General features: G+C 42.7%; 1 protein-coding gene across 1 annotated transcript in view; it reads left to right on the forward strand.

The window, feature by feature from the left end:
• Positions 1-2,053: 2,053 nt before the first annotated feature.
• HHAT (hedgehog acyltransferase) overlaps positions 2,054-26,467 on the forward strand; it is a 186,759-nt gene continuing 162,345 nt past the window's right edge. Inside the window, exons 1-8 of the mRNA XM_074926062.1 lie at positions 2,054-2,204; positions 2,561-2,697; positions 4,047-4,114; positions 5,766-5,879; positions 6,354-6,548; positions 7,820-8,032; positions 11,576-11,747; positions 23,783-23,933. Coding sequence (XP_074782163.1) covers positions 2,604-2,697; positions 4,047-4,114; positions 5,766-5,879; positions 6,354-6,548; positions 7,820-8,032; positions 11,576-11,747; positions 23,783-23,933 — 1,007 coding nt within the window. The 5' untranslated portion in view covers positions 2,054-2,204; positions 2,561-2,603. The remainder of the gene's footprint in view (positions 2,205-2,560; positions 2,698-4,046; positions 4,115-5,765; positions 5,880-6,353; positions 6,549-7,819; positions 8,033-11,575; positions 11,748-23,782; positions 23,934-26,467) is intronic.

The following is a 26,467-nucleotide window of genomic DNA, read 5'->3' on the forward strand; positions in this document are numbered from 1 at the left end:
TCTATGTGTAGGTGTTCATGCCAGGTGATGTTCAGCAGCTTAGTTTACAGCTAGTCTCACAAAGTTGTTCATTGAGCTTCTTGTCACGTTTTTGTCACGTTTTACTATATAAAATCCTTTGAATAAGGGTGGGGAAAAAAAGATAAAATCATCTAATGTAGAAGTCCAGGCAGTGAGATCTTCCAGCTGTGACTGTTGTCAAGAGTTTGTCAGTGTTCCTGCTCCATGGGTTTAGCAGTGACCTCTGTGGAAGGGTAGCAGCTCACCGGCTCACAGAGTGTACATGGGCTCCTGGATATCACCACATAACTAATGACAACGATGTCCTTTTCAGAGTAGCCTGATGTAAAAGCTGTAACTTGTTATACCGCTTCCCTTTCTGATGCTGCAGTACCGCTCCTCTGTGCATACTGTTTGTGTTATGCAGCCACCTAGAGGGCCTGCTGCCTGTACCGCCTTCACGCTGTTGACCAGAAACCACAAAACTGCTGGAAAATATAAGCTCTGCTGACCCTTAGTGGCCGTAAAATGGCTGTAGTGCTGTGGGAATCTTTTTACAAATTCAGGACTGCTGTTGTTCTGGTGCTGTTATGCAGGTGTCTTTTTTTTTTTTTTCTTTTTTTTTTTTTGGGGGGGGGTGTTGAAGGTGCTGACTAACGTGCTGAAGGCAAAAACTGGGGAAGCACTGTCAGCAGCTAAGAGGATCTGGGTATCATAGAGGAGAATATACCCAACCTTGATATTTTACTGCAGCCCCACAGAGCGACTGCAGCATCTTACATCTAGGGGCTATCAAAATTGTCATGGTAAACTGAAGGTGAGTCACTGCCTGGCAAATAGAGAAGGGAAGAAAAACTGGAGGCAAAATGACCAAAGACCACCACGTGGCTCTGACAGATGGATGTGATTCTTGGAGACACCAGGAGATGTCTGTCTGGTTCAGATAGGGAAGACAATCATTTGTACTGGTGAGACTTCACCTGGAGTATCAGACACAAGCCTGGCTTTCAAAGATCAGGAAAAATTAATTTGAATATGCAAAGAAGGCCTCAAGGTGATGAAGGGAACTGAAATATTATAAGAGGAACTTAAAGATTCAGAAAGACAGTATCAAAAAGGATATGAAATGTTTCCCCAATTAAAAAAAGGTGTCAGTGATGTCAACATGAGAGGGATAAAAGTATCACGGTGCAAGATCTGATGAGCATAAATTACCCAACCCTTTTGTGCTTGAAAATGTGTGTTTTTAACATTAAGAGCAGTGAGGTTCATTAGCCGTGTCTGAAGTGTGAGAACGAGCGAAACGTCTTCCCTCACTAAAATGCACGTTGATCCATGGGGTGGTTGTCAGCACCACCATTTCCAGCCCTACCTTCCTGCTTTGGGGTGCTCTTCAGACCTGCTGATTTATCAGGTTATGTCATGACGACCGTAAAAGCAGCGTCCCTGCATTTGCACTCCATCAGGGGAAAAAAGTCCGTGAGAGGCTGTCACGGACACCCTTTTGGTCTGAATACAAGCCTCCATTTCGACTGTTAATTGGCACGGCATCTCCGGGAACAACTTTTCAAAGGCCTCAACTTTTTTGCTACGTTGAAGCCGTCTGTGTTTTCACTCTTCCCTGCAGCACTCGACAGTCTGCCAGAGCCCTCCCCGCGGCTTGGCCCGCTCGGGTGAGACACTGCCGCCGGCACCCTCTTCCCGGGACGCCTCTGCACAAGTGACACCCTCCTGTGATCCCGCAGCCCTGAGGGTGCCTTGCATCCGCACTCGGGCCGCCATAAATGCTACGGAGACGCAAGACCAGAACGATTTCATGCACGTTACACGCCCAAAGACAACGGTGTTTCTCAGTAGCCCGGTTCGCGGCCGGCGAGGGGCCGGGAGCGGGTCCCGCCCGGCCGCCCCCCTCTCCGCCGGGAGCGCGGCGGGGCGGGCTGCGGCGCCGCCCGGAGGCCGGGAAAGGGCGTGCAGGGGCGGGGAGCTCCGCCCCGCTCCCGCCCGCCCTCCGCGGGGGGCGGCCGCAGCTCCGAAGGGGGCGGGCGGGGTCGGGGCTTCCGCGGAGCGGCGGGGGTGGCGTGGCCCGGAGCTGCCCCGCAGGTGCCCCTGGCTGGGGGCCGCCTGCCCGCCGCGGGGCTGGAGCCTCGGCCCGGCCCGCCTGCAGCCGCCGCCGCTCCCGCTCCCGGCGGCGGAGCCCTCCTCAGGTGAGCGGGGTCCCCTCTTCTGCTCCCCTTGGTCCTGGGTCAGCGAGAGCAGCCGGAGTCCGGCCCTGGCCTTAGTCTTGCGCCGAGGGCCCCGCCGGGCCCGGACCGCACCGAGCCCTCGGCCCGGGGGCCTCCGCGGCCGGGCAGGGCAGGGCTCGTCTCGCCTCCCGTCCCGGCAGCTGCCGGCGGAGCCCGGCCGCCTCCTCGCCCCGCGCCCGCCCCGCCGCAGGGCCCCGGCAGCGCGCTCGGTGGCCGCCGCCCGGCCGGGTTCCGCGCCGAGGGCCCGGCGTGCGGGTTGTCCCGGTGCTCGCCCGTCTTCCGCGGGGAAACCTCTCCCGTCCTCTCTCTCCCCGCAGGGAGGCGGCCGGCGGGGTCAGCGGGGGAGCAGCTCCCGGGCCGATGCTGCTGCCGGCCTGGGAAATGTGTGTGTACGGAGCCCTGGCCGTGGGCTCCCACCTCTACGCCTTCTACGAAGCGCACCAAGTGTCTCAAAGTAAGTGTGCGGTGCGGGTGTGCTCGCTCCCGCAGCGCTTCCCGCCCGTGCCCGGGAGCCTGCTCGGCTTGACGTGTGCTCTCTGGGATGGCTTCTGCTTCGCTCTCCTGCAAGGAGCGCCTCCGCTCTTCCTGGCCGCAAACCAGCCCCGGGTGAGGCCGGGGTAGCCGGGTGCCGGCAGGGCGGAGGGCTCTTCCCAGGGCTTTTCTGCCTCGAGGGCCACGCTGTCCTGGCACCCGGCTGCCAGGGAGGAGGCGAGGGAGGCCGCTGGAGTCAGATACTCAGATGGGGGAAGTGTGGGAATGTTGGCGCTGGATTCCTGGCTAGTCTTGGATTTTTTCACCTGCAGCCCATTGGAGGTGGGTGGTTCAGAACCAGCTGTGCCTCCTGATGGTGCTTGCCGGGGGTTGAACCTGGGGAGGCCCCAGGGCAGGTGGGTGCTTCCCTGCCTGGAGCCGTGGGGCTCCTGTGCTGGGTTGTCTCTGCAGCTTTGGGGTCAGTTTCTCTCCAGATACCCACCTGTGCCTTGTGTGTAACCTCTGGGTAGCTGCTGCAGTGGCTTGGTTCTGGTTCAGTGGGGCTGTGTCGTGCAAAGGAGGGGTGGGGTTTTAAAACAACTTAAATGCAATTTGTAGATGAAGAGAAGCTGTCTTCTGGCACGTGGGTATTTTAAGGGAAATGAAGGTCGTATGATCTAATAAAACTATAGCTGGTTAGGGAAATGTTTATTGCAACTTATTAGGCTTTAATCAGCAAGGTGTTCTACATTAATGACCCTAGCTGGCCCTCAGAAGTGCTTAAGGGAAGGACAGGAGTGTCAGAAAGGAATCTGCAGGGCAGTGAAGGAAGTGCTGGGTAAATGGGTACAAGGCTGCACACCCGCATGTGCAGCACGTCTTCTGCAGAGATGGCAAAAGCCTGCAGGGGAACAGGCTCTGGAGGCAGCTTCTCTGAGCAGCTTTGCCCCATTCTGGCCATACTGGTCACTGTCAGTGCTGTGTGTCCTTCTGGTGGGAGAAACCAGGCAGTCCTCAAAGAGGGGAAATGAGGATTTGTGGTCGTCCTGTGTGGTAAAAAGTTGGTTGCTGTCTGCTACTGCCCCTGCTGCAAGGGGGTATCAAAGCATAGGCTCTGGGCAATTCAGTGGCTTTGCCTTTGCTGCGGGGCAGAGCTGTGGCCTGGTTGGGAAGCTCGTCTGGTGAGTGGTGACTTGCCCTTCCCTGGCTCCAAGTGTCCCCATCGGTGGAGGCAATGTAGGACCCTGTTGCTCTTGAGCAGCAGGGGCCATGTCCCTGCCTCTCCCTGCTCAGGCTGCTGTGTCCTTAGCAAAGGTTTTCTCTTCTCTGCAGAATATGAAGCTGTGATGGACAGAAGATTTGGACTGGAACCAGGGACTCTTTTTTGGGGTCTCAAAAAGGTAGGATGGGTGACCAGTATCAGCATCTTTTATTTTCTGGCAATAATGTGAACATCATGTTTCCATGTTCCTTGCTCTCCCAAGCTTCCGAGTTAGCTTCAGAGGTTTGTAGTAACTTTTCAAATTTGGATATTCATAGTTAATTTCAGTCTATTTCTAATGAAGAAGAGGGACCTGCTGGGTGTGTCTAGATCTAAGAATCATAACCAAAGTTTTGTCTCTTTTCTTGATCCCTGTCCTAAGTGCTTCTCCTTTGTTACATCATTTAATAACCTTCTGGTTTACTGCTTGGCTTTAAAAGCTATAATCACATTTGTTTCCTGCAGCCTCTTCCCCCTTTTTCTTGTCACTGTGGTTTGGAAAATGTTTAACATCAGTGAACATGCATTTTCCTCTCGGCTGGCCTGTAGTCCAGCATAGAGGAGAGCAGATTTTTGAGGTGTAAGGACTTTAAGAAACTTGGTTGGTTTTAAGACTAATAAGAAAACCAGTACCCCTCTACCAAAAACCAACCAACTCCCCCACCCTTGCTTGTTTTTGACCTCACATCCTTCTGAAGAAGTGCAATTAATGCAACTAATATTAAGGATAATTTAAGCAAGAGCAGGAATGCACTGCTGTGGAACTATTCTGGTGTTTAGCCCCACCATCACTGCTGGTAAGGGACCTTTGATGTGCTTTTGAGAAAGCCATAAAGCAGTCGTGGAGATGAACTTTTAGTGGGGTTCTGTATGGGACACAGGGCTACCATCTGATCCTTTTTACCTAGCTTAGATAAAAACTCCATGTCACAGGGGTCTCCAGCTGACCTGAATTCATCTGATCCCACCTAGGCTTTCTTGAAACAGGGAGTGTAACTTCTCTTCCAGCAAGGTGCCTTTTCACCCAAGCTCTTGGTTTTCCAAGGCAGAGCAGAGTTGCTCTCTGAATCCCTCAGGAGAGGTGAGGGGCACACACAAGGAAGGCAGTGCTCTGTTTCTCTGTTGCCTTTCTTAAAAGCTCTTTCTTAAAAGACTGAGAAAAATTCCTGGCTAAACTTTGCATAAATTAAGTGTAGTCCAAAACGGATTTGGTTTTTTTCTTTCTAAGTGGAAAAAAATTCCTGAAATGAAAAGGATCAGGGCAAGCACAGGTGTGAATTTTGTTGGGTTTGAAGAGATAGTCAGCAATGGTAGTAGCAGACTAATTTGTTGTTTACTGAGAAGCTTCCTGACAGGGAACCAAAGCAAGGGTGTGTTGGACTGGGAGGCCCTGAGAAGTGGGACCCTTGTTCCAGTCTGCACCTCTGTACTCACCTGCCTGTTCTCCGTGTCCCAGGGAAGAGGGGGAAGGGTGTGTGTGTGCCTCCCTGCCCACTTTCTGGTTGGAAAACTCACCAGTGTTTGTGGGGAAAGGCAATGTTTGCTGCTTGGTCAGGTTCAGCACCGTCTAAAGCTCTCTTTCTGAATTTCACACCACTGGAAGTCAGAATGGCACTGTCTGAGCTCACTGCTGTAAGTGACCCAGCTGGATCGCTGAAATGACATTCCTCAGATAGAGAGTTCTGTGGTGTGGGGTAATGGACCTCGTGTGTTAGAGATGTTTCCTTGTCCTGTAAGAACATGCTTTTATGGCCAGATACACATAGTGATTGGTTCCCTTGATGCCACAGGACCCCACAGACTTTGAGTGGAGCTACTGGATTGAATGGGGAAGGGAGCGCATACTGTGGCTTCTGGCTGGTCACCTGCTGGTGTCGCAAGTGTCCAGGCTCTTGGTGGAGAAGGTATGTATGGATTTCCTTCACAGCAGAGAGTTTCTATGGGTTTCAGTTTACTCTGGCCATGGGAAACTATGCACTGAGGCTACTGAGTGTGGGAAATCCCATTCTGTTGGGTGAATGGTGTGAGTGGGTCTGTAGCAATGCACAGGTGAGACCGAGGAGGTTGGTTGCCAATAGTGTTTGGAGACTTCAGCTTCCAACCTGTGAAAGCCTGTGCTTTGTTGTGAACCATTAACCAGTGTCATTTGACTTGTACACAAAAGGAGGGTGTAGTTATTCCTTTCCAAGACTGTAAGGTGATGAATTTTTTGGGTTTTGGCATTGTTGCTAAATGATTGTCTGAGTGTGGGAAATGATTGTCATGTTTCTACTGCATGTTTCTTCTCTAGACCTTGTGTGGGACAGCACAGATATTGGGTGGTTTTTTCGTTTGGAAATAATCAAACTAAAAATTGTTCATTTTTCTTTTTCTAACAGTATAAACCATGGTGCTTGATGGTTTATGGAATGGCTGCTTGCTGGTTGTTACTGGGAATCAAGGGCTTTGCTGTCATTTTGGTACATGCAACTATTTCGTTTGCTGTGGCTCAGTTTCAGCTGTCGTTCCTGACGTGGTTGTGCTCCCTTATCCTGCTGTCCACTTTGCGCATACCAGCTGTGGAAGAAGCCAAGGTAATGTGAGAAGGACTAATTAAACATCAAATTAATTATGGTGGTGATTGTCCGTTATGGCAGGTATCTTTATGATAGAGTACTATCCTTTCAGTTGATGTAAGCAGAGGTTGACTTGAAAAACCTTAGGGAGTAGAGCTACAGTGACTCATACTGGAGCTTCTCCAGTTAGAAAAGTTTTATTTCTCAACCATGCTGGCTGGTACATTGAGATGAAAGTATGTGCCTTAATGTGTAAGTGGTGTTCAGTAGAGCTGGAGTATGGTAATCTTTACTAGTGCTCTAGTAAACGCATTTCTTGTTCTTTGGAGCTTGGTGTTTGGATTCACAGCCGGGAGTTGCTTTGTCAAGCCTGACTGTACCGTATTGGTGACTGCAGACTTCTGCATGGAAGTGTTTCTCCACCACTTTGATTTGTACCAGATGAGTTGCTTGCTCACAGCTGGTTGGTACAAGCTCAGTTTTGCTCTTTCTCTAATGGCTTTTGCTGGGCCATACAGATTTTGGAGAAGCTGCTGCTCAGTTGTGAGGAAATGTCCTTGTTGCATTCACATAGATTAAGGGGAAAAACTGAGCATGTTTTAAGGTTTGTTGCCCTGATGTTCAGCAGGAGGCCAGAGGGGAGATGAGCAGGTAGGATCTCTTGTAGGCAGATTTATCTCTTGATGAGAGGAGGAAAGGGCTTGCTGCAATACAACTGTAATCAGCCAAACAGTTTGGCTGATGGTTCCCAAGTTTTTTGTGATTTTGTTTTTTGTTTCTGGAAACAGGTGTGACTGAGTGTGAAACTTGATAATGCTCAGTAACATTTTTGCCAGTCTCAGGTTTTCTCAGGAGTGACTAATTCTCTTCAGATCTGAACCACAGCCTTGGCTTCAGCCATAGCAGTCCCTCGGCTGTCAGTAGCGTTCTCAGCTGGCTTGGATATTGTATTACTGGACCAACTCTGAGGGAGATAATGGCATTCTTGTAAGAAAAGCTCTCCTGCTGTCAGTTCTTCACAAACTGATACATTTCTGAAATCAAGCTGTTGTCTCTTTATGCTGGTTGCAATAGCTCTGGAGGCCCTTTCTCCATTAACAGCCAGTGCTTGTTGTTCATGTGTAAAGTAGTGCTGTTCGCTTCAGATCCTTGTTCCGGCTGCTGTTTGCTTTAGTTGTTTCCTGCTGCTGGTGACCCTGAAAGTTAGAATCTGGGTGGACATCGTTGTCCAGCCATGTAGAAAACACAGCATTGTGCCATCAGTGTCTGGCTTTGTTTTTGTCTTGCAGAGAAAGTGGTATGACACAGAAAATGAGTATTATCTGCTGCTCTTCACTGTGTCTGTCCGCTGCCTCTTCTGCACAAGCTTCAGCCTGGAGTACTGCTGGCATGGACCTGCCCAGAAGTCAACCCACTCGTTCCTGTGGATGCTGGCATACGTGTTTTATTATCCCATGTTCCACAATGGACCCCTTATGAATTTTGATGAATTCAGTAAGCAGGTAACAGTGGTTTTTAAGATCACGCAGTTACGGATTTCTCAGTGCATCTGTGTCTCAGGTGAATTGGTTGAAGAACTATTGAAGTAGGTGGTGATCTCTTTTCAGCTGCCAAATCCAGACACAGACCCTGTACTCTGAGGAGTAAAATTTAAAATTAAAGCATGATGGGTTTGGGTTTTTTTGCTCATCTTGAGAGGTTTTAATACCAATCATGAGAATGTTAGACAAATTCATCCAGTTTTCCTTGAGGTGCTCTTTTAATGGTATGTTTCATAATGTAGTTTACAGGTAAGCTAGAGTTTCTATTTATTTCCTGCTTAACTACTTGAGAAAAATTAATATTGATGAGACTGTCAAACAGAGGGTGTTCATAATACTTGTCTGTATAAATCGTCTTTTTCTGTGTAAGTGTTGAAGTATGCTGCATGCAAAAGGGAAGGCTGTAGTTAGAAACCAGTCTTGGGTACTCGTATGCCAGCCATGGTGTCATACTGAACTTGCATAAGGCTGGTAACTAATGTTGGAAATGTATTGTCAAAATAAGTCTTTATATCTAGTGCTTGGGTGGAGAGAGATTGATTAGACTCCAGTGTTAGAGAAGGTGGAAAGAAAGCAAAATAATTTTTGAAGGCTGGATGATTAATCTTCTCTGTCAGACTCTGATCTCTATTTCTATCTGAAATAAATATTTTTTCCCGTAACAAGGTACTTTGGGGAAAAAGGCAAAACAAAACCATGCAGGAAGGGAGTTTTTATTTATGCATGTTTTGACTTCAGTAAAAGCATCTATCTATAACTAGTATTTTTCCTCCTTACTAGTGACTTGAAGGATTTCAGTTTTTTACTTAATCTCCTTGGAGATTAAGAATTGTTTGGGTGTTTTAAGCTATCTTCCACATAACTTTGAAAATATCAAGTAATGTTATAGGAATGTGAAGACTGGACAATTCTGAATGTAGCATTGGGAATTTGACGATGCCCTGGATATCAATGTCAAGACAAACCTTCCCCCTCAAGTTCTACTTTACACGATCTTTGTTGTCTGACATCAGATTCATCCCTTCAACCTGGGAGCAAGTGACATGTGTCATTACGTTTGGAGAGTGTTCATAATTTTAGTGTGTAGATGCTGGACTGGATTTTTGTCTTCCTCTCTTCCATCAGGTGGAATAAAGTAACGTTTTCAGCAGCAGCTGGCTGTTAACTCCAGAACAGGTTTTGGAGTCACAGAAAGCTGCAGGTTTGTATTGGAATTCTTGAAGACTCCAATTTCTCCTCATGTTGGCGTGAAAACAGCTGATTTACTTGGAACACTTCAGACTTTAGCAAGCTGAGCAGCTCCTTCAATGTGAAAGACCTGCCTTTCTTACTGAATGTTTTTCCTAGTGCCTTGCAGGCTGCTTTTCAAGCCTGTTTCTACATGACAGGAGAAAACTCCACATTTCCATGCTTTATTACTTTCCTTATTTTCTTGCACACTTGAGTGAGAAGTAAAATCACCACCCATGATGTCTATAGCTAACATCATTGGGAAGGGTGGATAAAACTGCTGTTTCAATTTATGTATAGAAGCCTAGGTGCTTCCTTCTGTTTTATATTTGGGAATTTTCTGTTGAAGCCACAGCAAATAGACTGAGCTTTATGCAGGTGGAAACAGATTCTGGTGGACTCCTGAGTGACAAGTCCTATGCTCATTTGTCTTCAGTAGCTCTGGAAGATGCAAGGCTGAATGTTGTTATCCTGGGCTGGATGTTGTAGGAAAAGTCTGCATAGAATTGCTTAGAAACTGAGGTAATTTATTTTTTTACTGTTTATTGTTTTGTAGCTTCTGAAGTGTGTTAAATCCCATCTATATTCTTGTACCCCTAGCAGAGGGAGAAGTTGTTTGTTTTTTAAAGAATGTTTCAGAAGACTATAAGACTTCAAGTTGAGAGCAGCTTGGGAATGGCTGTAGGAAAAACTGAGGGTGGTCTTGCATTGAAACTAAGCTCATCTGGTATGGCTCTGCAAAGACTTGTGCAGAGACCACCTACTGTATTCTTGCTGTGAGGAGAGAAAGGAAGACTGAGAACAGTATGCCTGTATTTGCAATAGGTTTCATTTAAATATGAACAGACCTGTTTGGTTAAAGCCATAAAGAAGACGGAACCAAACTGATCAACCTTAATGTGTTTCTTGTTGCTGATTGCTGGAGTGCATTGTCAGAGCCATTACCTGAGCAGAGGATGTTGCCTGGACATCTGAGGTTGGAGAAGGGTTTCAAAGTTTGCAGTGCCCAGCGGTTGATTGAAAGTGCAAAATGCAAAGTGTGTTTATTGCTGCTGTCAGAAAAGACCACCTGCAGAACCCCTTAACTGAAGCTGAGACTGAGACAAGGGCTCCTGCTGAACACGCTGGAAAGTGGAGGCAGAGAAACTGCTGTATGTCCTGAAGGGTGTTAATACCAATGCTGGCAACTGGCATCCATTGCCAGGCAAAAATGAGACTGATGCTTCATCAATGGCCTTGTTGAATTTCTGGGTTGAAGCAGGGCATAGCAATTCTGGTCGTGGGTTTGAAGGCCTGTTGTGCAAATCCCTGCAATTAAATAGTAGTCTCCAAGTTTTCATCTAGCTGGTACAAATGAACCTTGAAAATTAGTGTCCTGCTTCGTTTGTAAGTGAGCAGAGCTAACTGTATTTGCTATACTGTGTACTTGCAGTTGAGGGGGTTTTGTCTGTGCAGATGGGTTGGTTGCTTGTCTTCTACATGCATTTTTGGTGGCAAGTTAGAGACTGGAGAAGGAAATGTTGTGCACACACACAATGATAACGTACAAAACACGATTACATTTTTAGGCAATCTTATGTTTCTGTTGTTTGATTATATTCTCTTCTACTGCAGAAAGAAGATAATATACAGGTGTGTTTACTATAGTTAGCAGCGTAAGAATTTGGGGCATCTTGAGAAGCCTGTAAATGGCAAACCTTATCTTATCTGGTATTTAACTTCCACTGAACTGCCATTTGCTCAGCACCTCATTTAGGTCTTGTTGACTATGGCAATACTGCAGGAAGAAAATGAAGAACTGCCCTCAAATAATCAGTCCCATGCAGCTGGTAGAAGTCGGAAGTATTTTAAGAGCAAGCAGTCATTGTTTCTGTGTTTGGTAGGGCTGCTGCTTGGAAAACTTCCTTCATAGTTGCAGTTTCTTTAAACTTTTTTGATTATCTCTAAAGGTTGATCAAGTTACAGAAATTAAAAAAAAGTCTCATGTCTAAATTCTGTACAGTTTAACAGCACTTGGCCTTTTCTACAGCAGTTTGGTGCAGTGTATGTTCATGTTTGGTCTCTTTGATTTATGGTGCTTACTGAGATTGAGAATGGAGACACCAGTCTCACTCAAGAGTATGTCAGGAATTTCCAGATGGTATTGTCAAATGGTCCCCTTAGTAATAGTAATGAATAGCAAATGAAATTTAAAAAAAAGTTCTTGGGATGAGTAAGTATTTGAGCAAAACAGTCAGTTATGTGCCATATAACCTCTCTGGATTTCTTTTTTAGATGAGACGACAAGAAGCCTTCAGTTTGAAGACCAATCTCAGCATCTTAATTGTGGGCATAATTCGTATTTTCTTTTGGTGGTGTCTGGCTGAGCTGATGATTCACCTCATGTATATCCACGCTCTCTACAGCAGTGCTCCACCTTTGGAAGCTGCATCATACTGGGCATTGGGTGAGTATAGAAACAATACCAGAAATCTTTCTTCTCCCACCACTTCAAGAACCCCAGTCTACTTTTATGTCCATCTGTAGGTACTTATGAATAGTACCTTATGGCCAGTCACTGTCAGAAAGATGATCTGCAGACTTAATATAATATGTAGATTCTCTGTAAGAAGCTTACAGTTGAACTTATTAAGCTGCTTCCTAAATTAAAAAGTATTCTGTGTTTTTTTCCAATCTAAAGTGTGTGCCAAACTTTGGTCTGAAGTGGTTTCTTACTATCCTGTCCTGGTTCAGCTAGGATAGGGTTAAGTTTCCCCAGCAGTGGTGAGGGAGCTCTAGCCTCCTTATTCAATACCAGTCAGGTCCCTGCGCCCAAGCGGTGCTCCCCTTCGCTGCTCTATCCTTGTGGTATATCTCTTGTCCTGTTCATTCTTATTACTGTTTATTGTTATTGCTGCTGTTGTTGTTGTTCAGTTTACTATTTGTTACACTGTTGTATTAGATTTTTCCTTATCTCAACCCCAGAGTTTGTGCCTTGCTCCCTGCCCTGTCCAGTTCGAGGGCGGGGGAGAGACAATGGCAATGTGGTCTCAGGTCCTGGCAAGGCCTAAACCACCACACCTCCCCAAGTCAAGGAAGTGAACATTTGAAACAAAAAAGTTCTAGTGTAGGGATGAAGGAGAGGACCTTAAGAATTGAAGTGTGTTTTGATTTCCTTCAGTATTTGATGTTTCTAGTTAGTAGTCATGTTGAAGGGTAAAATGACAGTACTCATGAAAAGAGCAGAGGGAAGGAATTGCAAACAGGGTAGCCTGAAAGTAGCAGTTAGTGCCTCTCAGCTATGTTTTCCTGCTTGACTTCTCCATCTTCTGCCCACTCCCAGCTCCCTGGTATTTAATTAAAATTCCTAACTGGGGGGGGGGGGGGGGGAAATAAGCACTGACAAACATATAAAATGGCAAGAGCTTTGAGTGCTGGTATGTAGGTAGTCATAGGCTAACCCATAAGCAACTGGTGTGTGGTTAGTTTGATTTTTTTGTTGTTTTTTTGTTTTCCACTGTCCTGCTATGTGTGTCACCAAGTAGGAGGAATGAAAGCAGAGAAACCCCAGGCAATAAAATTGGCTTCTGAAAAAGCCTTGGTGATGCCAAATTGAAGGTGTCTCTTACTTGTAGCAGCAAATCAATACACACAGATACAGTCCTGTCAAGCATTCTTTGGAGATCATGTTTGATGAGCAGTGTGTGTGCTAGAGCACACGTGTATTGGACTCTGGTCAGCAGAGGGCAATGTGTGTGCTCTCTCTCTCCATATGTATGTGCATATGTACACAGTTAACATGCATTTCAATATATAAAAAAGAGCAAGAGCAGATGGAGAGCAGAAAGTGAGAGATTTGCCTCCATGGTTCATCCTATCCCTCCTCACTCAGTCACTGTTTAGAATGTGGATTCTGAGTTTTCATGTCTTGTTCTAAGTGTCACCTGTTGATGAATTAAATCTGTTGGCTCCTGGTGGTATCTGTATGTCTGACAAAAAGCTGGCTAGAGGGTAAGGCAGGCAAGGCTATGGAATTAAGGATAAAATGTTCCAGCTTTGGTGTTATGGATTCCTCCTTCCCTTCAAGATTACCAATACTGATTATTAAAAAGGAAGGGGGGGGGGTTACTTTCCAGACAATAGCTAAGTAGGCTGTATATTTGACAAAATCAAGTGCTGTATCCTAAGAATTAAAATGCATTTTGAACAAATGATTAGAAAAGGCTAAAATGCTTAAAAAAGGCGATGAAAGCCGCTTAAAAAAGGTGATGAAAGCCAGTCTTAAAGCAAGTTTGGACTGTAAAGATGCCTGATTGAAATATGATCATTTGAATTGAAACAAGGCCCCTGTGAAGACCCTGCTTTTAGGAGAGGTGTGTTAGAAGTGTAGCCCTACTTTTAGTGAGCTTCGTCTTTGTAGTAATGAAGCAGGTTTAAAATACATTACAAATGAGATTGTGAGGCGGAAGTTCGTCACTTCTTAGATCATTTTCTCTGCCAGTTTTATCACAGTGACTCTACAGGTCTCCTGAGGCTCAAACTAGTGACAGGACACTGTTGTGTCTTGCTTTAGGGAGCCACTGATATGAGTAAGAGTACTGGCAATATTTTTTTCTGTTGATCCTTACGGATCTTACCATAATTCTACACCAGTTCTTGTACAGAGCCAAACATTCGTCTCCATTATTGGGTGTTTTGTGTTATTAAATTAAAACCAATTACATCAGATAACTGAGTCTTGAGACCATGGAAGCAGCTTCTTGTTGTCTCATGAGGATTAACCACATGGTATATTAGCCTTTTTGCATTGCTGTTTGTTTTTTTTGTTCATTTTGTGTTTCCTATTTAACTACCACAGTTTCAAACCAGCATGGAACATCTCCTTACAGTGTGATGCCTGGCTGCTCCGATAGCCTGTTAAATTTAGGGGAAAGGCTGTGATGCTGTTCTGCAATTAGCTCTAATTAGGGAGGTTATAACTGCTCCTCCCTATTTCTTCTGGGATGCCTTTGAATGATAGGCAATAAATGCCAGCAGTGCAGATAAAGATGACAGTGCTATGAGATTTTGCTCTTGGCATCTTGAGGGCAATGATAATGGTCAGTCTACACCTCAGAAGTGTGAAGCTGCATGGTGTTCTGCATCACTTCATGTGGTGTTCCTGTGAGGTGAGACAGCAAAGAAATAAACCAAATCAAACTCTGAGTTGCAATGCTTGGTATGAAACTAAGAAAAAATAGTACCTGGGAAAATGTATTACCCAGCAGTAAGAGTATTCTTTTCTCTTGTGTGGAAGGAATTAGGCAAATGAGTGTCTAAAAGCAGCAATATACAAAATGGTGCATGTATTTATTTTGATGCCTGTAGATTTAACTGTAACAAAGATGCAAGCTGCCCTCAGTATTACTGTTTGTGTGGATTAGCTGCTCTTAATACACTTTGTGAATTGTATGATTGTTTTTTAAACATCTTAAATTTTTGTGTCTGTTTGCAACTAAACCAAAGATCCTTTCAGGTCAGATGTTCAGGTGGTTCTTTTCTCCATGCCCTTTACAAGCCAGTACCTGCATGACTGTAACAACACTCTTGCTTATAGGTTATGTTACCTCATTCCTGGCAATTAATTTGAAAATGCCTGGTTCTGTGTATTCTTATACTCTTCTGAAAGTGATCATGTCGTAGTCAGTGCAGAGTTACTCCCTTGCTAGAGGAAGCCACTCTCTGTTCTAGATAACTCAGCTGGGCTGTGAGTTTCTTGTCACATGTGTTACCATGGTGTCTTAAAGGCTTGGAGGGCATTGTAGCCTTGCTTCACCCTTTGCTTGTTGAATATCCTCCAGCCTCTTTGACTGTATAATGTGGGTAGATGAAACCTGTCTCTTGAGTAAATAATGATGTGGCACATGCTTTCCTGCATTGTTGTACTATGGATGGAAGAACTGCTGTAATAGAAGTATCTGTGCAATTACTTTAATTGCTGTTATATGCAGGTTATATTTATAATAGGCAGGTTTCAAGGTCTTTAACTGGGTAATAAGTGTTGGGAATTGTGAGCAGAAGACTAAAGACAGTGTATACATAGTTCATGTGAAGGTAGAACCTTCAATTCTCTCCCAGTCACCCCTATTTTCCTAGATTACTTCTCTCTGTTTCTTAACTAGTGTGTAGCAGTCGCCAGTGAATGCAACTTATGTGCCTGCCCTGTGGATCAGTGAGCTATGGAAGTATATGATCAGCAACTCTGAGCAGGTTGCCTCCACTGTGCCTCAATCCTGTAATGAGTAGGAAAGTAAGTGTCTTGTTGCACTATGGCTACTGGATTTTGGGGCATTTAAATGAGAAATGGAGTCCTAGCTGGAGGGTCCTCTGAAGAACAGCAGCTTTCTTAAAGTTAGTCTTCATGTTATTTTAGAACTTCTCTACTAAAAGAGAAAATGGACATTCATTATTTAAGCTTTTCAGCTAGACAAAAGAACAATCTAATTTTTTCATTCTTTTTTTTTCCATGTTGAAGATTTTTAGCTGGATTTCTGTCCGTGGTATGAGAAAAAGCTGGTTTCATCCACATCTTCCATGGACTAAATAGAGTAGAAAAATATTAAGGATCTGTTTTCAGGATATCCCCTCCCCTGCTCAGTACTACAATTCCCATGTGCCACATAGATGTCAGAATATCTTCCATCATGTATTCTTCCTTACATTTAAATTGTTTCTATTAATATTCTGCACATACTTCTTTATATACATATATTTATATATACTTTCTTGCATGCTTGTATCCCAGCAATCTGTGACTGTGGTACTGGAAACCAAATGCCATGTACATTAACAAAAAGCTGCATCATATGGGGCTGAAAAAAGTGTAATTTCATACTGAGTACACAGTTGTATTCTGTTTCTTCAGTGGCCTGTGTTTGGTAGCAAGAATAACCTCTGAGAGGAAATGTCAGTCTCTGGTATGGAAGAAGAGGAGGTGGTGAGAGCTTGCTTTGGGCAGAAGTGCTTTCGGATATCCAAATACTAACTTCTTTGGGTGACTTTAGGTATAAGTGATTCCCAGTCATTGCCTGTAGCTCCAACTCCCACAGAGACTTTATTCTTCTCTTTATAGGGAAGTGGGAATCTTGCTCCCTGTCTGGATGTTGGGGAAGGCATTGGGCCATACCTCTGCATAGTATGAGATAGGTAACACAAAATCCCTGTGGAATCTTGCACTTGTTTCTTCAGTGACTCTTGTACTAGCCTGTGTACTCCTGTAATGTGGTGAGCTCCAGTGGCACCCCACTCTCCCAGCAGAGAATGATACTGTTCTCCAAGTGCCACCATGCATGATGAACGCTTGACAGCACAGTATTAAGGGTTGCTCATGGGCTGGGTGGGCTTTGCTGCTCTTCTCTGCTCGTTTCTCAGAACTGCTTGTCCTGCCACCCCTGTCCTTGCAGCAGACCCTGGCTTCAAATCTTTTTTGCCAATGCTGCTGATCTGTGGTAGGAATTAGTTGAAAATCCAGGTGATGGCAAGCAGTATGGTTTTCCAGTGGCCAAATATTAGGTCCCACATCAGGAATAGGATGAAAAATATGATGGTACTGTGTCCATAGTGTTTGGGTTTTTTAACTGTGTGTGCCTGTTTGCCATATATGTATGGCCCTTCAGTTTGTGGGAGGGATGTTAATGTCTGAATGCAGAATTAATTTAAAGATGTCAGCTGGGCAGCACAGTACTGTTATTTATTGATTCTAGGAAGCCATTGTTTGAAGAATGAGAGCATTTCTAGAATGCACAAATTATTGTGTCTATATTCACAAATGTTTGTGTCTAGGAATAGTTAACTGTTGGCGTATTGAACAGTATCAGGGCATTTGTGCTTATTTAACTCTGAGCACCAAATGCAGCGTTCATAGTAATTCCATGTTTTTGTGACAGTGCTGTATCTCATTCTGGTAGCATCAGTCAGCTTGTCTGAAAGAATTGGGCTTTTTCAGAATTAGTGTTGCAGCAGGAAGACCTGTATTCCATGGTAATGGGAACCCTGATAATTCTCAGCCTTTAAATTTAATTGGAATTAATTTGATGCCTTTATATTTTATGCTGTAAAAATGAAGATTTGCAGACACCAATGAGAAAAGCCATTATGCTGGGCCAGATCATCTGCTCTAGTGAGTAGTGTTTGGACGTGGTAGCTTGGGAGAAGAAATAAAGAATAAAGGGCAGGTAGATTGGTGATCCTTTCTAACCTGTGTTCTTCAGGCTTCTGTAGCTGAATGCCAAATTCACTGACTTGTAACAGGGAGCTCAACAGTGCTAGTTGAAAGATCCTAAATTGAAGTGATTTATTTTTTTCTTGGCTACGTCAATATAGAACATAAATGGTAAAATTCACTCTGGTAGGGTACACTCTTGTATAGAAACAGAAATGGATGTTGAATGTTGCTAACTTGTTTGTGTGTTAAGTCTGATTCTGAAAATGCAGAGGTTAAAAAAAAACCCACTGCCTATACTTTCCTTATGAGGCTTCACATACAGCTTTATGATTCAGCACCATTTACTCATCTCTGCTTCTCTGAGCAGAAATTCATGTCAGTCTCAAGGTATGATGAAAGCCAGAATTCTGCATGAAAATGTATTGTCTAACACTGTTGCACTGGATTAGTCCAGGTTACTAATAGATACTGTAATTGTGAAAATATATTTGACTAGGAATATGTATGTATGTCTTCTGTCAGAGGTGTGTGTCTGATATAGACACATACATTTGAGACGTATGCATGCATGATACAATGTCACGAGTGTTCTGTGAGTGTAATGTATTGGTCTTAACCATGTGCCATTTGTCTGTTCTAGTGAAGCATATGCAAGTTAGTGTCAGTTAGCTATCATTGTTTCAATTGTTAAATAGCTTCTAGTACTCCAAAATGGTATTTATTTTCATGAGCAGCACGTAAGTCAGTCTAGAATATGATCTGTTCAAAGGTGGAGCCACCTGGTTTAAGCTGTAAATTGGTGATACCATGTTTTGATTTCTTAAAAGAAGAAATGTTACATAAGCTTCTCTTTGAAAGAAAGACCTGCAGAGTAGTCTATGTAAGTTGGATGTAGGGTGCTGGTTTTGATGTGTTGCATTTCTTTTTCTAATAAACCCTTAGTTAAGAAATGGATTTCTGAGTTCATTTTAAGACATGCAGTGTTTTGCTATTGAAATGAGGGTGTCTCTGCATTTGTCTAAATAGTAATGAAATACTTATAGTAATCAGATTTTTTTTCCCATTCTGCAAGATAATAAGGACAATCTGATAAAATACTTGGCATCTTGATGTCTGTTCTGAAAACTGGGAACACAAATGTTATTCAGAAAGTTTACTAAGATTTTATTCTCTAAAACATGGTGTAGTTCTCTGCTTTGTACAAGTGTGTGTGTGCGGGAAGGCACATTTTTTTATATGCTTTCCTGTAGGCTAAACTTCTAGATAGTATTGGCAATTAACCTATGTTTATGCCTGTTTTCACTCATGTGTGTTGTGGCTTAACCCCAGCCAGTGACTGAGCCCCACTCAGCTGCTTGTTCACTCCCCCAGTGGGATGGGGAAGAATCAAAAGGGTAAAAGTGAGAAAACTCCTAGGCTGAGATAGACAGTTTAATAAGTGAAGCAAAAGCTGCTCATGCAATAAGGAAGAAAAGGACTTCATTCACCGCTTCCCATGGTCAGGCAGGTGTTTGACCATCTCCAGGACAGCAGGGCTCCATCATGCATTAACCATTACTTGGGAAGATGGAACAACGTTAACTCTAAACATCCCCCCCCCCCCTTCCGCTTCCCCCAGCTCTATATGCTGAGCATGATGCCATACTGTGTGGGATGTCCCTTTGGTCAGTTGGGGTCAGCTGCCCCAGCTCTGTCCCCTCCCAGATTCTTGTGCTCCCCCAGTCTACTCTCTGGTGGAGGTGCTGTGAGAAGCAGACAAGGGCTTCACTCTGTGTCAGCACGGCTCAGCAATAACTAAAACATCCCTGAATGACCAGCACTGTTTCCAGCACAAATCCACAACATAGCTCCATACTAGCTACTGTGAAGAAAACAAACTGTACCCCAGCCAAACCAGCAGAATGTGTAACTGTTGATTTATTTAGAATTCTTTCCTGCAAGTATTTACTGGTGAACATAATGCTTACTTGTAGAAGTTTTAGGAGTATTCAAGGTAGGTGGCTTTAAGGCATGTGTATCCATGAAAAAACCCTCTCATTTTCTTTAACCTGGAAGACCTCTGTATGCCTTGACCAAGAGTCCCTTGGCAGCTCTGTTTAATCTTGCTTAAGTAACTCACTTTGGGATTTTTATGTCTATTCAACTGTCTAAAAGGAAGCACTTAGCCTCCTGGGCAAACATTGTGGTATGTACTTTCCTGCCACTGCTCTGTATGTTTTAGGATTTTTCTTGCTTCTTGTGTGCTTCTACTGGAAGGCTGGAATATGAAGTTGGGCTGCATGAGTCCCTGTAGTACTTCTTTTTTCTTTCATAATTCCTTTTGATTTTGTGAGTCAGCACCTCTTTCAAAGGGGAAAAACACTGCTGGGCAATGAGCCTAATTAATAATTGCATTGTTTTCTGTTCAAGTAATGAAATCAGTGTGCTTCCTGTTTCTTGCACGATGTTCTTTGTCATTGGCTAGAGACAGGAATAACAGAATTGAGTTGTCACTTTTGCATTAATTCAGGTCAGCATAGGAGGTACAAGTGGATGGTTAGCCCTAAGCAGGGGACAGGACAGCACAGCATGATGTATGTGGGATTGCTGGCAATGACTGCAGAGCTCTGCTTACCTGGCAGCCTGTGCCAAATTGGATTGGCGCTGAGGTAGTCGTATGTTCATATGAAAGCTTCCCCCAGTGTGAGATGTAGCCTCCTGCTGTGGTCAATACTGAACTAAGGTCATGGTAGATCCAGTCTTGGGGCTTCTGTCAGCAGGAGTGTCCCGCTGTGAAGAAAATGCTGTAGCCCAGTATATCAAGCTTTTCAATAGTTGTGGTCTTATTGATTGATTTAATGGAGCTGAAAACTCCTGATGAATTTTATGATTGTAGGCTACAGATGTATCTCAGCAATAATGCCAATCTGCTCCAATGCAGAGCCTTATACTTGAAGATTATAGTTGAAGGACTCCCTGCATAATTTTCAATTTTTTTTCCATAGGAGGAGACACGTAGAAAATGAGAGGTTAAATGAACCCCTGAAGACTGATGATGAACTTTATGGTCCCAAATTCCGAGCCTTTTTAAATGTCTGTTTCCTATTAGACTTGTAGCATGTGTCAATAACCCTTTTGAAATATGACTGCATATTTATCTCTGATATGTGTTTTCTAGTTGAACCTGACCTGGTACTTGACAGAAACAAGCATCTACGATTATTAATGACGTAGAGTCCGTGTAGCTGCAGGAGGGGTAAATTTGTGCTGTTGCGCTCGTAATAAAATTGCGTGCAAGTTACAGTTTTTGACCGTGAGTTTTGGTGATGGTTTATGGACAGAAAAATGCTGTGTGGTTTCCAATACCTGGATCCAAATCTTTTGTCGCTTACTTATAAAAATGTTCTGTTTAGTAGCTTCTGTCAAAAAATACCAGGCAGACTTTGAGAATGTGGAAAACAAAACAAAACAATCCTGTGAATATTCTGAATTCCAATTATTTTTGAAACAAAGCTCTATGAAACTTACAAAACGCAGTTTTGCAGTAAATTTAAGGAAGGTAAATAGTTTAAGGTCTATGAATGCATTTTTAAAGCATGGGAAAAAAATGTTTTAAGGATTATAAGATGATAAATTGAAAATACAAATTTCTAGAAAAGTCAGTTAACTTAATCTGGGACTTCAAACAGCTTAACTGCTCAAGTACATGGGTTTGAGACTGGGTACTTGAACTTGATATTTTTTTATCCCTTAACACATTTCAGTGTTAAAAAAAGTTAACCTTGTCTCTGAATCCTTTGAATTAATTTATTTGGGGAAAAGATAGCATTTTTGCAATACTTTCTCCCTTAGGTGTGTCTTTATACATTTAATATAGCTTGTTTCCAATTTAAGCTAATGCTTGTGTGTGAGTTCTATTTAAACTTTAAATCAAACACTAGAGAACATAAAATATGACATTGTTAAAGTTGAGAAATTTAGCATTGATCTTAAATGTCTTTATTTCATGTATTTAAATCTGGTGAAGCAGTATACTTCTGTCTTTGTGCTGTAATGGAGCAAATGCAAAGCAGCTGGAGTGTCTCACGTATTCAAGGTTTAAAGCCTGTGCTGGTTGCCAATGCAGCCCAGCTGTTGTGTGGCAGTAAATCTTGCCCTGAGTTTTCCGTGTGTTGCCAGAACTCTCACACAACTGGGATGAGTTGAAGACTGGTGAGAACTAAATCTACATATTTTGGTAGGGACCTCCACATTGCTAATGTGTTGTGAGTCTTAAAATTGCCACATGTGGAGTAGCTAGTGTGTGTCAGGTAACTGGTGATATGACATCTACATTTATTTAAGATACTGTTGCTATTGAGCTATCGGCTAGTTAACAGAAATGCAACTTAAATGTATGTTTTTAGCAATGGTGAAAATGCTTTTTTCCCTGAAACTTGTGTACTATAACTTTGTATCTGAGAACTTGGAATATTTCATCACTGTATTTAAGAAAAATGTATTGATTTTAGGGTGTCAAGAGAGTGGTAGTCTGTCTCTAAATCTCTTTCCATCATGCACAGCCACGGGATTTTGACTTTTACCAGTGCACAGACAGCTGTGATCTTCATAATCGGTTTGTGTGGGTGTCAGCATTCAGCTTGCCAATGAAATTTGTCAGAAAAGAAATGAGAAACTGAATGAGATGGGAATTAAAGCAGAAAGTTGGCTGTATAGATGATTTAGTGGTAATCTAATGTGTAGCTAATTGGCTAGTATCCAAATTGTGCTTCTGATTGTTTGTTTTCCTCTGGGGAAGAATATTATTGAATACTAGATGACTGTTTCCCTGAAGGAAAATACCATAAGCTTCATGTCTAGGTATGTTGTTCTAACATTAATTTTTATCTTGTATGACACAACTGTTTCTTATAGTGTGCACATGGATCATGATACTAAAACTAAAAATGTTGGATTGTAGCAGCAAAATGCTGGCCATGTTTAGGCCAGCAGGAGTTCTGCAATTTACATTATTAATGCCAGAATTTCACCCTAGGTTGTTACATATTAGATGAATTTTTATTGTTTAACTTTTGGTTGTCATCCATAGTATACTCATTAGTCAGCAGAATGCAAAAGGAATGTTTTTTTGGGGAAAAAAAAAAAGCAGATTTAGATGTTCATGGATGTGAACTGCTGGAGTCAGATCAAAAACTTTGTCTCCAAGGGAAGTCTGCTGGAAAGTTTTAAAATTCCATTATCTAAAGTACTCCAGTCAAATCACAACATAGTTAATATCAGTGAGGGAAAGCAAAACACTCGAAAGGAAGGAGATGTAACAATTGCATTTTATAATTTTTTTTACTCTTCCAAATGACAATAATTTGATTTTATTTTCCTTCCTTTGAGATTAGATTTTACTTCAGTGAACTTTTCCATCTGACAGCTGACAGAAGTCAGTGGAACTTTTAAGAGTGAATTCTCAACAGTTTCTGTGAAGGTGTTGGCCTCTGCTTTTTACTGAATTTTCTTCTTATGGTTATTGGTCAAATAATGTTTTTGTCAGCAGAGAAGATTTATAATATTGATATGAATCATCTTGCTTTATGCATTTGAATATTGTTGCTCACAGTAATTTGAGTAATAACTCTAAGAATAGCCAGTATGACTTCCATCTCACACCTGGGCAAGATGCTGTATTTTATGCCATACTTTGGGATTAAGCTGTGAGCAAACACAGCCAAAATTTCTCTTCTGGAACTCAGGCAGCTAAAGTGCCCCTTAAGGAGGCCTTTGTCCTGTGGGTTTAAAAACTGAAATATGCCTTGAGCATTATGCCAAGTGGAGTTCCAGTCTTCTAGGCCTTGGCTGCAGCAGGAGGGATTTTGTAGGGGATATTTTGAGGGATACAAAAAACCATGACAGCGTATGAGGTGTCTGTGGAGCTGTCAGTATAAGTTGCAAAGATAACCGTTGTTTATACCTGTCTGGAGGAACAAGTGAAACGTGGTTGTTTGGGGTGTTCTGGTTTCTTGCTCAACATAAGTCAGTATTTGTTTTTCACAGCAGTCAATACCCACAGTCCAAAGAATTTTTTTTTGAAAGTGGAAATACAGATGCTTTCATATCAGAATGATGGTACTATTTTGTGTGTGTGTGCCTAAAGTTATTGCATGTGCTTGTGTCCTAGAGCTGTGGCAAAAGTATGTATAGTATCATCAACTGATAGTGCTTGCTTTAGTTCTTTGAATAATGGCAGTTTGGAAGTAATCAGTATTAACAAGTTTTAAAAGTATTTCAGGACTTGTTTAAAGTATGATTAATTTTTTTTTTCCTTTTAGGTGGCCTGGCTTTAGCTCAAGTACTATTTTTTTATGTGAAATACCTGGTTCTGTATGGCGTTCCTGCCCTCCTCCTTCAAATGGATGGACTCAAACCTCCAGCTCTGCCTTGCTGTGTGAGCCTGATGCACAGTTTCACTAAAATGTGGAGGTTAGTCATTATTGCTTTTCAGACAGTTATTACGGATATATGGCAGTCAGTGTACAAGAATATGCATGTTGTGCGCTCATGGTTACATACATGCTTGCTTTCATGTCCTTGTGCTCTTTCTCGCCCCCATGATTTAGCACTTTCTAGATTAACTTCAGTTTGATGGTTACTTTTCTTACACTCAAGAGGGTAAGGTCAAGCATCCCTTTCAGCATTTTCATCCTCTTAATTGGAATTAGACTCAGTCTATTTAGCTTCACTAACATAGCAGTTATCTTTCTCCAGATATCTATTAAATAGTTCATTTTTCTGTCTTTGTCTGAAACCCATGTTTCAGCTAGATATTCTTCCAGAGAAGGAAAAGAAGTGCTTGATTAATCACCCTATGAGGAAAGCTGTATTTATAAACACCTTAATATATAGAGTCATGCAGTAGAGAAAGTCTTCACATAAACCATTACCATTTTTCATAGTATTTTTAATAATGTAGGATGAATTTCTGAATCCTGTTTGCTTTTGAAGAGTTTCAAGCACAGTATTTCACAAAAAATATGTTTGGAATCTTGAGGTTGCTTTAAACAGGTGTTCACTGAAAACTGCCTCCCAGGTGGATACTCTTACTGTTTAGCCTGTGTGTAACAGGGGATTCACTTGACTTTACCCCTCCCTTGTTTTCTTCTGCACTATCTCTAGTTCTTTCAGTCTGTGGGATGCTGTGCCCCAGACTTCTAGAAACATTACTTAAAATTGTTTAGACTTGTCAGCTTTTTAGGGCAGAGACTTCTCTTGTGTGAGCCTAGCACAGTGGTACTTACCCTGTTTGGTCTCTGACTGCTTTGCAATATGACTAAAGCTTTTTCATTTTAGCCATAAAATCAGCAGGCCTGCTATTATCAGAGCTTTGTTGGATGAGATTTTAATTTTGTTTTTGTCTTGAAGCTACTTGTAACTAGAAGGCTGTGTAAGAAATGCAGTAGAAATAGAATGCAGAAAACAGATGAACTGTTAAAATTGTGAGCTACTAGCAAATGCTTTGGTTTATTTTTTTAAAGTTTGAACTGCAGTTATGACCTATAGAGTTAGTATAGAAATCTGTGGTTTTTACCCGGCATTCTCCCGAGAGCAGCATCTCTTGGGACTGGTGTCCCTTGCAAGCAGAGTTTCAAACAGCGGTGTGTGGTGGTTTTTTTTTTTCCTTCTCTCCCAGTTATTATTCCAGAGTATATGTGTTATTGCTCTGGAGGTGCCAAATGAAACTGAACTTCAGCACAAATACCAATGACACTGCTGTGTCAGGTGGTTGTAACAGACCATGAAAAGGTACTCTGTGCCTGCAAAGATGTGTGGTGTATCACAGTAAAAACATTGGGAATTCTTTAAAAAATATTCATAACATTTACCTCATAAGAAAATGAAAATAGTGTCTAAGCAGAAAGATAATTACTTTTTTACAGAAGGAAAAAATGTCAACTGCTGATATTTACTGTTTGCCCAAGTATTTTGTTCATATATGTATCAAACATTCACTGCCAGAAATCATGAAATTATCTTGTGGATGGAATTTGTTTGCTTTGAAGGCTGAAGAAATGAGTTCATGTACTGTTGACTTGATTTCTTGCTCTCAAAGCTGTGTAGATAGTTGAATTCCCTATGGCTGCTAGTGAATTATGGGTCATTCTCGGTTACCTAAGGAATCTTGCATAGCTTGCCCTCTGAATCCCTGAATTATGATGCCCTTACGCCTTTACAGTTAAACTCTTCAATTGCTACTACCCAGAGGCTTGGCAGGTTTTTTTATTTATTTTGGTATGTTATATAGGAATGTCAGTGTTACGAGTGGGAGTAGCCTTTGTTCCTAAACTGTATGGCTGCCTGATCAGGACAGGAAGTGTGGAGACAATGAGTTTAGCATAAAAGTTAGAAAAAAGGGTAAAAGTAAATAGCTTGTTACACTTTCCTTAAAGTGCTAAATACTTTTTTGTAGCTTGTGAATATGTGGACTTATAAGTGAATGTTTCTAACAACTTTTATTAGTGAGACAAATGTAAATGTTAATAACACAGTGCTTAGTTTTAAGCTGGTAGAGTGAGGAGACTTGTACCAGGCTCTGTTTTTGTAAATTGGTAGCCTGGTACAGCTTATTAAAGCCTTCTAGGGCCATGTTGGGAAATGGAGTGGGGTGGAATGAGCCAGATGTCAGCCGCAGGTAACAGTGTCATGTTATCTGTGAAGCTGCTTTGAAAAAAGTGTTTGTGTATGTTTGCTTTGCTCTTAACCTTCTTGCTGGTGATGTCTGCTTTTAGGTAGTCTCAGGAACAGGCTATTATGCTAGCTAGGCTTTCAGAGGACCCAGTATTGCTATCTTTGTCTTAAATATATTAGCAGTGCAGATTTTGAAAGAGAGAAGGTAGCCTGAAGAGAAAGACAACGTGAATGCTGCAACATAAGGAATGCAAATATGCTACTAAGGAGTCTTCCACCACCACCTGGTGTCCTTTGGGCATAACAACAAAGCTTTTGATCAGATATGTCCA

Source organism: Athene noctua, chromosome 1, assembly GCF_965140245.1.
Source record: "Athene noctua chromosome 1, bAthNoc1.hap1.1, whole genome shotgun sequence".
NCBI lineage: Eukaryota > Metazoa > Chordata > Aves > Strigiformes > Strigidae > Athene > Athene noctua.